General features: G+C 42.5%; 1 protein-coding gene across 4 annotated transcripts; it reads left to right on the top strand.

The window, feature by feature from the left end:
- The first annotated feature begins 1,529 nt into the window (after positions 1 to 1,529).
- FABP2 (fatty acid binding protein 2) lies at positions 1,530 to 11,636 on the top strand. Of its 4 annotated transcripts, none has more exons than XM_054030769.1 (5): positions 1,530 to 1,610; positions 5,719 to 5,830; positions 7,114 to 7,286; positions 8,942 to 9,049; positions 11,368 to 11,636. In XM_054030769.1, exons 2-5 carry the CDS (start codon positions 5,764 to 5,766, stop codon positions 11,416 to 11,418), a joined length of 399 nt encoding a protein of 132 aa, XP_053886744.1. In that variant the 5' UTR covers positions 1,530 to 1,610; positions 5,719 to 5,763; the 3' UTR covers positions 11,419 to 11,636. The 4 variants fall into 4 exon arrangements, with proteins under 4 accessions (XP_053886744.1, XP_053886745.1, XP_053886746.1 ...); XM_054030770.1 differs by having other exon boundaries at positions 1,533 to 1,610; positions 5,703 to 5,830; XM_054030771.1 differs by lacking the exon at positions 1,530 to 1,610 and adding an exon at positions 2,218 to 2,323.
- The last annotated feature ends 1,715 nt before the right edge of the window (positions 11,637 to 13,351 follow it).

Genomic DNA, 13,351 nt, shown 5'->3' with positions numbered 1-13,351 from the left:
ATTTTAATTTTGATTCATGAAATAAGATGGTGGGTGGACAAGAAGTAACCTAGAGCCTTCCACACAAAACATGGATATCAAGGTAATGGACTATCATAGAATCATAGAATATCAAGGTTGGAAGGGTCCTCAGGAGGTCATCTAGTCCAACCCCCTGCTCAAAGCAGGACCAATCCCCAACTAAATCATCCCAGCTAGGGCTTTGTCAAGCCTGACCTTAAAAACCTCTAAGAAAGGAGATTCCACCACCTCCCTAAGTAACCCATTCCAGTGCTTCACCAACCTCCTAGTGAAAAAGTTTTTCTTAATATCCAACCTAAACCTCCCCCCACTGCAACTTGAGACCATTACTCCTTGTTCTGTCATCTGCTACCACTGAGAACATCCTAGATCCATCCTCTTTGGAACCCCCTTTCAGGTAGTTGAAAGCAGCTATCAAATCCCCCCTCATTCTTCTCTTCTGCAGACTAAACAATCCCAGTTCCCTCAGCCTCTCCTCATAAGTCATGTGCTCCAGCCTCCAATCATTTTTGTTGCCCTCCACTGGACTCTTTCCAATTTTTCCACATCCTTCTTGTAGTGTGGTGCCCAAAACTGGACACCATACTTCAGATGAGGCCTTTTCAATGTAGAATAGAGGGGAATGATCATGTCCCTCGATCTGCTGGCAAAGCCCCTACATATACAGCCCAAAATGCCCTTAGCCTTCTTGGCAACAAGGGCATACTGTTGACCCATATCCAGCTTCTCGTCCACTGTAACTCCTAGGTCCTTTTCTGTAGAACTGCTGCCTAGCCATTCAGTCCCTAGTCTGTAGCAGTCCATGGGATTCATCAGTCCTAAGTGCAGGACTCTGCACTTGTCCTTGTTGAACCTCGTCAGATTTCTTTTGGCCCAGTCCTCTAATTTATCCTCTAATTTGACTATCTGGGTAAGAATAGCCAAATCTCCCATAGAAACAGAGATGCAGTATACATTCCTAGACAGAAATTAAAAGTGGGATTTTCCAGAAGCACTTAAATGACTTAGGTGTCCAACTCCCCTTGAACATCTACCTAAAAGAGAATAACATCCAGAAGAACTAGCCAGTTTAACAGCAGAAGGAACCTTGTGCTTAACCCCCAAGCAAGTCCACAGCCATCAGTTTATCCAAGTAGCTCTAATAGTCACAGGTTCTTAGACCCACTTGCTAGAAAAGTGGCATTGCAGACCTTGGTCTGACACCCTTAACTTTCTCTGTGTAGCTTGGGTTCTGCAATGGCGGCAAATTATAGGACTGACAAGGCAAGAAGGAGTGAGATGCCGCATGCCCATCAGCGAGCTAGCAGAATGTCAGCTCTTGTAAACACATGCATGTCCCCCTGATCTTTGGAATGTCATTCAATTTCTATAGTACAGCTTTATGTGATATGTTCTTGATTATCAGTGATGGTATGATTAGATGGCTGTGCTAGTTAATAATTTATTTCCATCCACCTCAATTAGAGGTCAGTTCCTGGCAATACAGATCAAACTTCAAATGTTAAAACGTTGTGTAGTCTATTTTCTGCACTGTAAAACTGATACAGATTGGAGAGGAGGCCTCATCCGGAAGCCTCAAATTCAACCAGGTAGGACTCCATGCTACACAATGTTATGTAATGAGCAATGCTAAGGGACAGATTTTTCAATAGTATCCTCAAAAACTGAAGACATGGTTTTCATGTGCGAAAACTGTGATGTCAAAAATTGCACAGGCAACCTCTTAGATGAGAAAAAAGGCATGCAAAACAAAAGCATGCACAACACATTAGCCATGGGGAAAAAATGACTACAGGCATAATTAGAAAGGCCAGGTCAAGGCTTCTTTCGGGAGAAAACAAACAAACGAAAAAAAGCTTTTATTATAAGAGCCATAGTAGAAAAGATTTTAAGATGAATAAAGCTGGTATAATTTTTACCTGTGAGAAAATCAAGATCAGATTTTATTGTATGAATATTCTTGAACTGCACAGGTAAATTGTGAGGGTGGAAAAATACAGCATGTTCTATCATTAAAAGACCACTAGTCCTCAGAGCAACAGTGAATGTCTACGTGGAGACATGGGGGGGGGGGGAGGGCCCAGAAGGGTCCTATGCTCCTCCCCAAACACCAGGGGGCAAGGGACCAGCAACTGCCAGAGCCAGAAGGGAAGAGGCAGGGCCAGAGCCTCCCCTCTTCCGGCCACGCTGCCCGGTGCAGCGCAGTGGCTGCACTCTCCCAGGCAGCCTCCAGCCACGCTGCCTGTAAGGGGACACTGCCCGGTGCAGTGCAGCGGGACAGAGCCCCCCCACACCCCACCAGGTAACGTAGGATGGGGAGGGGATGGGGGCCCCAGGCTCAGGGCGGGTAGGAGTCATGTGGGGAGGGCACGTGCCTCTCCTTAACTGGTGCCCCCCCTTGTGTCCCTCCTACATGTTGCTGAACATCACAAATACAGGTCCTCTGGCAGATCTTCTCATTTATCTGCCAGATCTTCAGAGGCAGATTAAAGCAGCATCCTTGGGATTCAGATCCCCAGGAAGAGAGGTCAGCATAGAGAAATGAGGTAGAGCCAAAGCAACAAGTTGTAATGGAGAGTACAGAATACAGATGATAACTGCCCATGTGGCAAGATGGGCTTGAGCTGGCTAGTCAACCTGACCTGGGAGAAAGACGAAAGACCCATGAATGGAAGAAAGACAATAGCCCAACTGTGGGATAAGTGTGTGGAGGAAGATTTACCCAGGAGTGGGAGCTGCTGGGTGGAAGAGACTATCTGGGTAGCACAGAAGTTTTGGTGAATCCAGGACTCCTTTTAATTAGCACCTGCAAGTCTCCAGAAGTAATTTTCTTTAAATTTTCGGAAGAATTGTGGGAATAAGCTGGATGGAGAAACCCTTCCTGGCTCACCACTACTCAGAGTCCTTTTGTCAGTAGGAATAGTTTAAGGTGGTACTTTACAGAGTGAGCGGTGATTAATAATAATGAGGTAGGGCAGTCAAGCAGTAATAATGTATTTAAGCAAAAACTGAACAATGACATGATCTTTATCATGCTCAGCTCAGTATTTCCTGAAACAGATTTTTTCCAGTGGCTACTTGGGAAAGAGAAGTTTTGAAAGGGGATTGAGGCAAATTCAGTAGGGTAACCCTCAAGCAATTCTGTCGAGTGCTCAGTGATCTGAGTTGAAAGTGAAATCCTGTTAGATGTAGCTCAAGTTACAGCCTCATGTGATATCAATATTTAGGTCCTCCAAAGATATCAGCAAGTCCTTACAGCAAGAAAAGGGAAAGGAGAACCTGACAGATATCGCTGATGTGAAAAAAATAAGTATAATAAAATCTTTTAAAAGTGTAGGAGGCCATCTTTATCCAGCACAAAGAAGCAAATCAAACTTTTTGTTGTTGTTTTAGCTTCACAGTTCACTTCCCTGAGAGCACTGTGAAATCAGCGAGCAGCTTTTCACAAACAAAGCAGGGTGTAACCAAGATGTAGGTTGCCTCTCCCAGAATGCTTCGAAGAAATGTTAATAGTATGCCTATTTGCTGGACTTCATATGCTTCCAAATAATGAACATAAGAACATAATAAGAACAAAAGAAAGACCGTACCGGGTCAGACCAAAGGTCCATCTAGCCCAGTATCCTGTCTACCGACAGTGGCCAATGCCAGGTGCCCCAGAGGGAGTGAACCTAACAGGCAATGATCAAGTGATCTCTCTCCTGCCATCCATCTCCATCCTCTGACAGACAGAGGCTAGGGACACCATTCCTTACCCATCCTGGCTAATAGCCATTAATGGACTTAACCACCATGAATTTATCCAGTTCTCTTTTAAACTCTGTTATAGTCCTAGCCTTCACAACCTTCTCAGGTAAGGAGTTCCACAAGTTGACTGTGCGCTGCGTGAAGAACAACTTCCTTTTATTTGTTTTAAACCTGCTGCCTATTAATTTCATTTGATGACCCCTAGTTCTTGTATTTTGGGAATAAGCAAATAACTTTTCCTTATCCACTTTCTCCACATCACTCATGATTTTATATACCTCTATCATATCCCCCCTTAGTCTCCTCTTTTCCAATGCAAACTAAAGGTCTCTTTCCACTGTTCCCATGGAACATTTTCAATTTTGCTAGTTGCTGACAATAGAGGAGCATAGACAGCCAATTTTCTACAGCTGTAAAGTGTTATGAGTGCTAGGTATTATGTTGGACTTGAATTTAAGGTTGCAGAAGAAGCATTGCACAGGGTTTCTATTTTATTGGATTTAATAGAAAAAAATACATTATTCAGAAGTTGCATGAGGCCAGTGGCAATATACTCGCCTATAAAAACCATGAAGAAAATAAAGTTAATAATTATATTAACTATCAATAAACTGCTGTGAACTATAATCGGACACGAAGCATCTATAAACTTAACCTATAGCATCTGATATATATGAAGACTGATAATTTTGGAGGTCAAAGGAAAATTCCAGTATAATAAAAAAGATAATTAGTATATCTGCTTGTAAAAGAAGAGTAATTCATCACTGAGGCTTGATTATGTCTTGTAGACACAGCACATAGTAAGTCTCTAATCCCAGTGCTCCAGGCAGCACAACAGAGCCAACATGGGAGAAAGTGATCTCCATCTGCTAAAACCCAGTAGATTACTTCCCTCCCCACCCTACCCCCAAGCAAACAGGACAGGCAGGGAAGGAATTGTCACTGTCCAAGTCACACTTCCTTTCCACAGTTGCACACTGCACCATACTCAGGGCGAAACGTAGTCTTAATTTTGCCCTTAATGCAAAAGGGATGCAGTGCTCAGTGCTGGAAATGATGTTTAATGTCTGATATTTTAACCATCAAAATGCTCTTTTATTTTTCTACCAAATAAAATTGCCTGCTTTTTTTGTGTGTGCAAAGTTTGCCTTTTGCAAATTTGTTTTGGAACTTTTCCATAAGCGCTATGTAATGTTAACCTGCATTTAGACATTACTACAGAGACTTAAATGTTGTTGTTAAGGTTCCCCCGCCCCTTATATATATAGGGTTATGCAATTTTGCTCCATACTTTGTATTTCTTTTACTCAGAGTGTTTCACATTTTATTTTTTAAGGTAGAAGAAGGGACATGTTAGTTGTGCTACTTTATTTTGCTTCTCTTGTATGTTAGCTGAATAAATACCACTGAAACTGGCTGGAGTGAAAAGCCATTCTAAATTATCTGATATAACAGTCCAAATAATTATTTTAGTTGATTTTGAAGTTACACTTTTAATGAAAATTTACCTTCTGTCTTGCAATCTGCAAAGATAGAGAAGCTCGAACTATTTCAATGACATCTGACACGGTTATAATTCTATGTGTAGGGAGCAATCACTCAATCATACAGTGTATCAGCCAAAGTCCAATCTAGCAAGTCCTGGAGCTAAACCCAGTCAGCTGGCACCATTCACCTGAGCAGTAGAGTAACTTCAGTGAATTGCCACTTTTCACCACCATTGTAATGTCACATGTAACGTGAACACAATAACTATTATATCTTTTAAGACAGAGTAGTCAAGCATTTCATAGTTTGACAAGATGGGGAGAAAAGAGAGGTCACTCGAATATCCAAAAACTTGACCTTGAAGAGATCACATGATGAGCTGAGCTTTAGCCAGCCACATCATCCTGTAAAGATAAGACAGATCATAAATTCCCTTTTTAAAGCCGAGCTGCATCTCAGGTTGACTAGAAGCTGCCTCAAGGAACTCCCACTTCAGTCAGAAAAATGGCATTCGATGGCAACTGGAAGGTAGACAGAAGTGAAAACTATGAAAAATTCATGGAGCAGATGGGTAAGCTTTACTTTTCCAGTGCCTCATTTTTGTCTAAGAGCAATCACTGAATGCTAGTGTTGCCCTTGGTCTTCCTCCTGTTAACTGCCTTTCTGCTACCCTGCCCACCTGCTGACTACCTCATATTTTCTTCCAGAATAATCATTTTTTTCCACCGTAGAAAGAGACAGCATCAAGACACTGGGGCAGATTCTGATCTCTGGAGTAACTCTCTTAATGCCAGTGGAACTATCCTGATTTACACTGGCATAACTCAAAAAAAATTTCCCACTTCATTAAAGTTTTTTTCTCATTATGGAAAAGTCCTATAGAATTTAAAAGAATGATAATCTTCCTGTATAATTCTATAGCAAGAATATGATTTTCTATTACATTTTATAAGTTGGTTTAAAACCACATAGAAAGATTGTTCTTCTCTCTTAATATTCAGATTTTAGACTAATTTCTAGAGAACCTATTTATTTCCTATAGACTGCATTTGGTTCCATCCCTATTAAATTCTATAGCACTTTTCCATAAAGTTCAGAAAGAGAGCAAGGTAGATTACTGCAGAAATATTCCTTGAAATGTAAATTTCCGCAGGCAACATGCCGACTGGTAAAGACCTGTAATTTAGGTGCCTAAAACTGGGCACCCCATCTTAGAAGCTGCTTTTGAGAATATCCCCTATTATGCCTGATTAAGAACCTGGAGCTAAAACAGAAAAAGAAAAATAGAGATTAAGTTCTGCAGGCATGACCAGTCCAAGAAAGGCTGATTCACCACTGCCTTGCACCCTGTGTAGTCATTTAAACCTCAGCAAAGTGGGTGGGAAATGCAATCATTCTCTTTGGCAGTGTCTTGCACTAACTTTGCACAGGTCAAAATGGCTACACAAAGTGAAAGATGAAGGTGAAGAACCTGGACCAGAGAGCTCCAGTAAGGCCCATAATTTATTAAATTCACTTGCCCAAAAAAGGTCATTGGAAACAGGACTAGCTCCAGGGTTTTTGCTGCCGCAAGCGGCGGGGGGAAAAAAAAAAAAAAACGGCCGCGATCGCAATTGCGATCGGCGACAGCTCCACCGCACCACTTTCTTTTTCAGCGGGAATTCGGTGGCAGGTGCTTCCCTCCAAGAGGGACCCGGCGCCGAATTGCCTCGGAACCGCCCAACGTGCCACCCCTTCCCCTTGGCCACCCCAAGCACCTGCTTGCTGGGCTGGTGCTTGGAGCCAGCCCTGACTGGAAAATATACAAATCTGATGCTGCAATATAAGTTGCTTGATGTCCATTTGTTTTTCTAGGTATTAACGTAATGAAAAGAAAGCTAGGAGCCCACGACAACCTGAAAATCACTATTCAGCAGGAGGGAAACAAATTCACTGTCAAGGAATCAAGTACTTTCCGCACCATAGAAATAATATTCATGCTGGGAGTCAATTTTGAATACAGCCTGGCTGATGGAACTGAGCTCAGTGTGAGAAATCTACTTTTATATGATAAGCCTGTATTTAATATAGTTATCGCTAGGATGTTTTATTCATCTTTCTGATTTTATTTTAAATTTGACTCTGTCTAGGGAACGTGAACCCATGTAGCAGAGAGCCGAATCTGTCTTTCTAGGGATAAGGCCAGAGCAATGAAACATTTATTCTCTTGCTCTATGTAAAAATCAAATCCCTCACAACGAACAAGGATATCAATGTGATGTGAGCTAACAGGAGTGTATTACACCTTCCCTTTAGCAACTGCACTTGTTTCATGTTTGCTTGAGCAATGTCCAAGTGTTGACATTATTGTAGGAAATACAATCTGGCATGGTCCTGGCTACCTGAGAGACAATCTCCCGCCACATGAACCACGATGGCAACTGAAATCAGTTAGAGGGCTTGACCAAAGAGGCTCTCAGTGAAATGCTGGTACCACTGAAGTCAAGGAGAGTTTTGTCATTGACTGTAATTGAACCAGGATTTCATCCTCTAGCTTTAAACATGATAGGGTTGTAGGCAGAGCCTTCTTACAAGGCCCCTAATTCTGCAATTCATTGCCTGAGCTGGTCTGGTGAAGCAAGGGTCTTGTGGCTCTTTGAGTGCAATGAAACACCCACTGTCTCTCTCAGACATTTGTCTGAGAAGTAGGAAGGGTCAGAGTCCACAGTAAGGTGTGATAGAGAATGAAATGGAATTGATTATTTGTGAGGGACTATTCTTTCTATGTCAAAGAAAGAGGCAGATTAATGTATTCATTTAATTATGTGTATGAGCTCTGTGGGAAGGAGAACTGTATTTACACAATAAATATTATATTATTTATATTACTGTAGGAGCTAGGAGCCTTAGTCCTGGACCAGGGCCCCATTGTGCTAGAGTCTATACAAATGCAGAACAAAAAGATGTTCCCTGCCCCAAGAAGCTTACATTCTAACTATAATACAAGAGACAACAGATGGTTACAGAGAAGTGGGGGAATACAAGGAAACAATGAGACAATATTGGTCTGCATGATAGGCAGTGGTCTGAGCACACTAGCAGCCTGACTGTTGTCAAGCTTTATCTATACATCATAGAAAAACTATTTTGAGCAGGGATTTGAAGGTGGATAACGAAGCAACTTTGTGGTAGTTTATGGAGAGCAAGTCCCAAGCATGTGGGATAGTCTGGGAGAAAGCATGCAAGTGTTTGTCTGGAAATTTAACAAGTGGGCAGTGGAGGCTGGCATCATGGGCTGATCAGAGGTGAGCACAGACAGCTCAATAGTGAATGAGAGATGATATATAGGCTGGATATTGACTGTGAAGGGCCTTGAAAGTGAAGATAAGCAGCTATATTTGATATAAAGGAGATGGGGGAGTCAGTGGAGGGATGCAAAGAGAGGGGTGACATGGTCAAAGTGACAAGCTAAAAGAATGCTTATATATATGTATGTATGTATGTATGTGTTTATATATAATCAAAACTAGAAGTGCTTTGGTTGTTGTGGAGGGGGTAAAACTCCTTTACTGTACCTGCCATTTTGAAAAATCCTGATATTCAATTGCTTTACCTCTTCGGTGCTTTTTTAACAGCCAGAGAATACATATACAATATCAACATTGTCGTGAATTCCTTGGATTTTTTTATTTTTACACTGTAGGGTACTTGGAACCTGGAAGGAAATAAGCTTGTGGGAAAATTCAACCGGAAAGATAACGGGAAAGAGCTCAAAGCATTCAGAGAAATCGTAGGAGATGAATTAATTCAGGTGAGTTAAGGCAATTTTTTTCCTTTATGCACAGCATCAAACTATAAAGAACTGAGCCCTCTCTTAAAGCTGCTTGAAACTGGGCTGTATCATTAATTTATTTTTTAAAAATCCTATTTTTATTCAAAATTTGAAATTCAAAAAACCACTGAATTTCAAATATTGAACTTTTTTGACTTACTCTAATCTTTCTATTTTCCTACCCACTTGCATTCATTTCAATTATCTGAGTGCAGCCTGAGCTAACGCTAAAGGAGCCCACTACTGAGTTCATGCTCATTCTGACCAAAGGTCCTGAATCTGTTAGTTTCTAATAAGGCCATTCTCACATTAGGATCTGAGTTCCTCACAACCGGTAATGAATATGTCTTCACACGCCCCTGTGAGTAGAAAAGGCATATAATCCCCATATTTTAGAGGTAGTTATATTAAATGACATCCCAAATCACACAAGATGCCTATGGCAGAGCTGCGCATTGAAATCTGATACCTTGAGATCCACTCCTGTGTCATAACCACAAAACTTCCATCCTCCCTTAATGAGCCAGTCTTAATCTTCAAGCCTGGATTAAGGGTTTGTACACACTTGAAACACTACAGCGGCACAGCTGCAGTGTTGAAGCTGTGCCACTGTAACATGTCAGTGCAGATGTTACTTACCCCAGCGGGATGGGTAGGGGCGGTGAGTTATATGGGCTTCTGGTGCCTGTGCTCCAGCAAATTCAGGGCCCGGAGGCCCAGCTCCACCAATGTTTGGGGCCGGGTCTCTCCCCTGGCTCCACCTGCCACCCCGTGCGCCTCCCCCAGACCCACCTACTGCACCCACGTGCCTCCCCCAGAGCATCCCTGCCTGCGCCCTGGGCAGCTGCCCTGCCGCTTCATGCTGTGCTCCCTCGCCGGCCGCTGACGGCTACAAAATGGAGCAGCACTGGCAGCAGGCTGAGGTGCAGCACAGCCACCATCTGCAGAGGGAGGAGAGGAGGAGACACACACGTGATGGCAGCCCTCCCCTTCCCCTCCGGCAAGGGGAGGGGGAAGGCAAGGGGGCTTCCTGGAGGTGAGAGGGGTTCAACCCCTAGGAGCATGTCCAGTGACAGTGACGGGTGAGTGTGCTGCCATGGGGGAGAGGCCTGGGGGGATTGTGGAGTCCTCCTCTTGGGCCGCAGCCCCGGGACAGCCTGCCTGCACCCCAAACTCCTCATCCCAGCCCTACCCCACCCCAGAACCTTCACCCCCCCACACTCCAACCCTCTTCCCCAGCCCTGAGCCCCCTCCTGCACCCTGAGCCCCCTTCTACACCCGTCATCCCCAGCCCTCACCCCTGTATCCCAACCCTCTGCCCTAGCCCTGAGCCCCTCCCACACACCAAACCCCAGAGCTCTCACCCCCATCCAGAGCCCTCATCCCCCCACATTGTGCAATATAGGGAAATTGTTAAACACTTACTGTTTCCAGTCCATTTTAACATTATTTTAAAAAATATATATCAGCTTACAAGGCAGGTGTGTGTGTGTGTGTGGGGGGGGGGGTGCGACTTGGACCAGTTCGGGCACCACCAAAAATTATACAAACCTGCCACCCCTGAGGAGGGGTTCTCCTGACAGTGTAGGTAATCTACCTCTCTGAGGGCTTGTCTACATTACCCACTGGATCAACGGGCAGTGATCGATCCAGCGGGGGTTGATTTATCGCGTCTAGTCTAGACGCGATAAATCGACTGCTGAGTGCTCTTCCATCGACTCTGGTACTCCACTGGAGCGAGAGGCATAGGCAGAGTCGACGGGGGAGCATCAGCCGTCGACTTACTGCAGTGAAGACACCGTAAGTAGGTCTAAGTACATCGACTTCAGCTACGTTTTTCATGTAGCTGAAGTTGCATAATTTAGACCAATCTCCTACTGTAGACCTTAGAGGCAGTAGCTAGGTTGATGGAAGAATTCTTCTGTCGATCTTGCACTGTCTACGGTGGGAGTTAAATTAGCTTACCTATGTTGCTCAGGGCTGTGGAGCTTTCACACCCCTAAGCAATATAGCTGGGGTAAGCTAACTTTTTAGTGTAGACCAGGCCTAAGTAAGGGAGTGCAGGTCTAGGTCTGAAGATTTTAAAAATCCACAGTCCGGAACTATAGTCTTTCTCTTTGATTTTGATGGAACTACTCATATGAGTGAGGGTTACTGATGTAGTGGTAGCTGGACTGAGCCCTTAGGTTGTAAACCTGTGATGGATAATAAATACTCTCTTGATGGGAACTGTAAAATAAATCTCAATGGAAATAGTCAGTGATGAAAGCCTTTTCCTCTTCATTAATCTCTTTCAGACTTACATATATGAAGGAGTTGAAGCCAAGAGAATCTTTAAAAGGGTTTAAACCTCAAGCCCAGAAAGAAATCTGATGGGAGAAGAATCATGTTGCATATGGCAACTGTTTCCCTTTCCCAACAAGCACCAAGCTACTGATTGATCAGTCTTGATTTAAACACAGGCCAACATTTTGCATTTCCAGTCCTTCCAATATTACATATTTGTATTATACATCAATAACTGTTTTGATATATGGCATTGTTAAGGGTTGTGAAAACTATTTACATTTTGTAAATGAAAATAAATACTGTTTCTGCACTGATTTTTCAAGTGGCATTTTGCTTTTATCACCATAAAAGGTGTTTGTTGTTGTAATGTTTCTCCATGTATTGTATATTGAATCATATTGGTTGTATATTTTAAACAAACAAAAAACAAATAACCTCCCCCTCAAAAAAACAAATCCCCAAGATCCTGCAGCCCTTCCATGTACATAACTCCTGGAAGTTTGTGTGTCTGTAGCTGTAAAGATTGTGACTCTGATAATATAGTTCATCTCCTAGAAAGATCAATCCAACTCCTGCTGGTATCAATGGGAGTTGGATCAGGCCCTTACTGTACATTTATTGGTATGTTTTTTCAATGAAGTCATCCAATAACAAAGGATCTCTAGGGCAGAAAATCCAATAATCAATTTTAAATTAATAGAGATATATGTAGCCCATGCCCTTATCTAGTTTCTTTTCTAATATTTTTACTTTAACATTTTGGAGCAGGTTGTAGATACCATAGCTGTAATCTAATCTAACTACCTATTATTTGATGTGATCTGTGTATTGGGCCAATTCAAAAGAAATTTGACCTTCTGTGTTTTTCCTTCTATATTCACTAGCCTTTTCCATAGTGATTTTTTCCAATGGGATTGTCATGAAACTTTGCTAAATAAGATAAGAGAGTACAACCAAAGTCTCTTTCCAACACAGCACAGGAAATGGAGATGCATTCAGTGATATTAACAAACTCAGAGAACTGGTAGGTAAGATCCCATGGGAAGAAAAGGTAAGGGAAAAAGTAGTTCAGGAGACGTGGCAGTTTCTCAGAGATAATATTAAAGCCACAACAGCAAACTGTCTTGATTTAAAAGAAAAATAGGAAGAATCGTGAGAGCTGTTTAGTAACCTGAAAAACCAAAAAGGAATGCTACAAAAAGTGAAAACATGGATGAATTGCTAAGGATAAATACAAAAGAGTAGCATACAAATGTGGGGACAAAATCAGAAAACCTAAGGCACAAAATGAGCTACACCTTGGGACATAAGAGGCAATAAGAAACAGATCTATAAATGCGTTGAGGCCTCACCTGGAGTAGTGCATCCAGATAAAGAAAGAGAGGCCAGAGGAGAACAACAAAAATGATAAAAGGTTTTAAAAATCTGACCTACAAATAAAGGTTACAAAAACTGGACATGTTAATTTAGTTTTAAGAAAAGACTGAGGGGGACCTGATAGTTTTCAAATATGGTAAAGGCCGTTATAAAGAGAATGGCGATCAATTATTCCCTGTGTCCACCGAAGGTAGGATAAGAAGTAATGGGGCTTAATCTGCAGCAAGAGAGATTTAGGTTGGATATTAGGAAAAACTTTCTAACTATAAGGCTTGTTAAGCATGGAATAGACTTCCAAGAGAGGTTGTGGAATCCCCATCATTGGAGGTTTTTAAGAACAGGCTAGACAAACACCTGCCAGGCTGGTCTAAGTTTGCTTGGTCCTGCCTCAGCGGAGGAGGCTAGACTAGATGATCTCTCAAGGTCCCTTCCAACCCTACATTTCTGTGATTCTATTACATGCATGCCAGATATTGCAGTGGCAAGTATGGAGGAGGTGGCCAAATAGCCCATTTTTCAAAAGAGATTCATATTTAGTGGTCCTGATATTTGGAAACACTCCCACCTGAATATGATTATTATTTGAACTGACTTTCTACCTCCCCGCTGCAGGAC

Source organism: Malaclemys terrapin, chromosome 5, assembly GCF_027887155.1.
Source record: "Malaclemys terrapin pileata isolate rMalTer1 chromosome 5, rMalTer1.hap1, whole genome shotgun sequence".
NCBI lineage: Eukaryota > Metazoa > Chordata > Testudines > Emydidae > Malaclemys > Malaclemys terrapin.
This window is presented reverse-complemented; position numbering and strand designations above follow the sequence as displayed.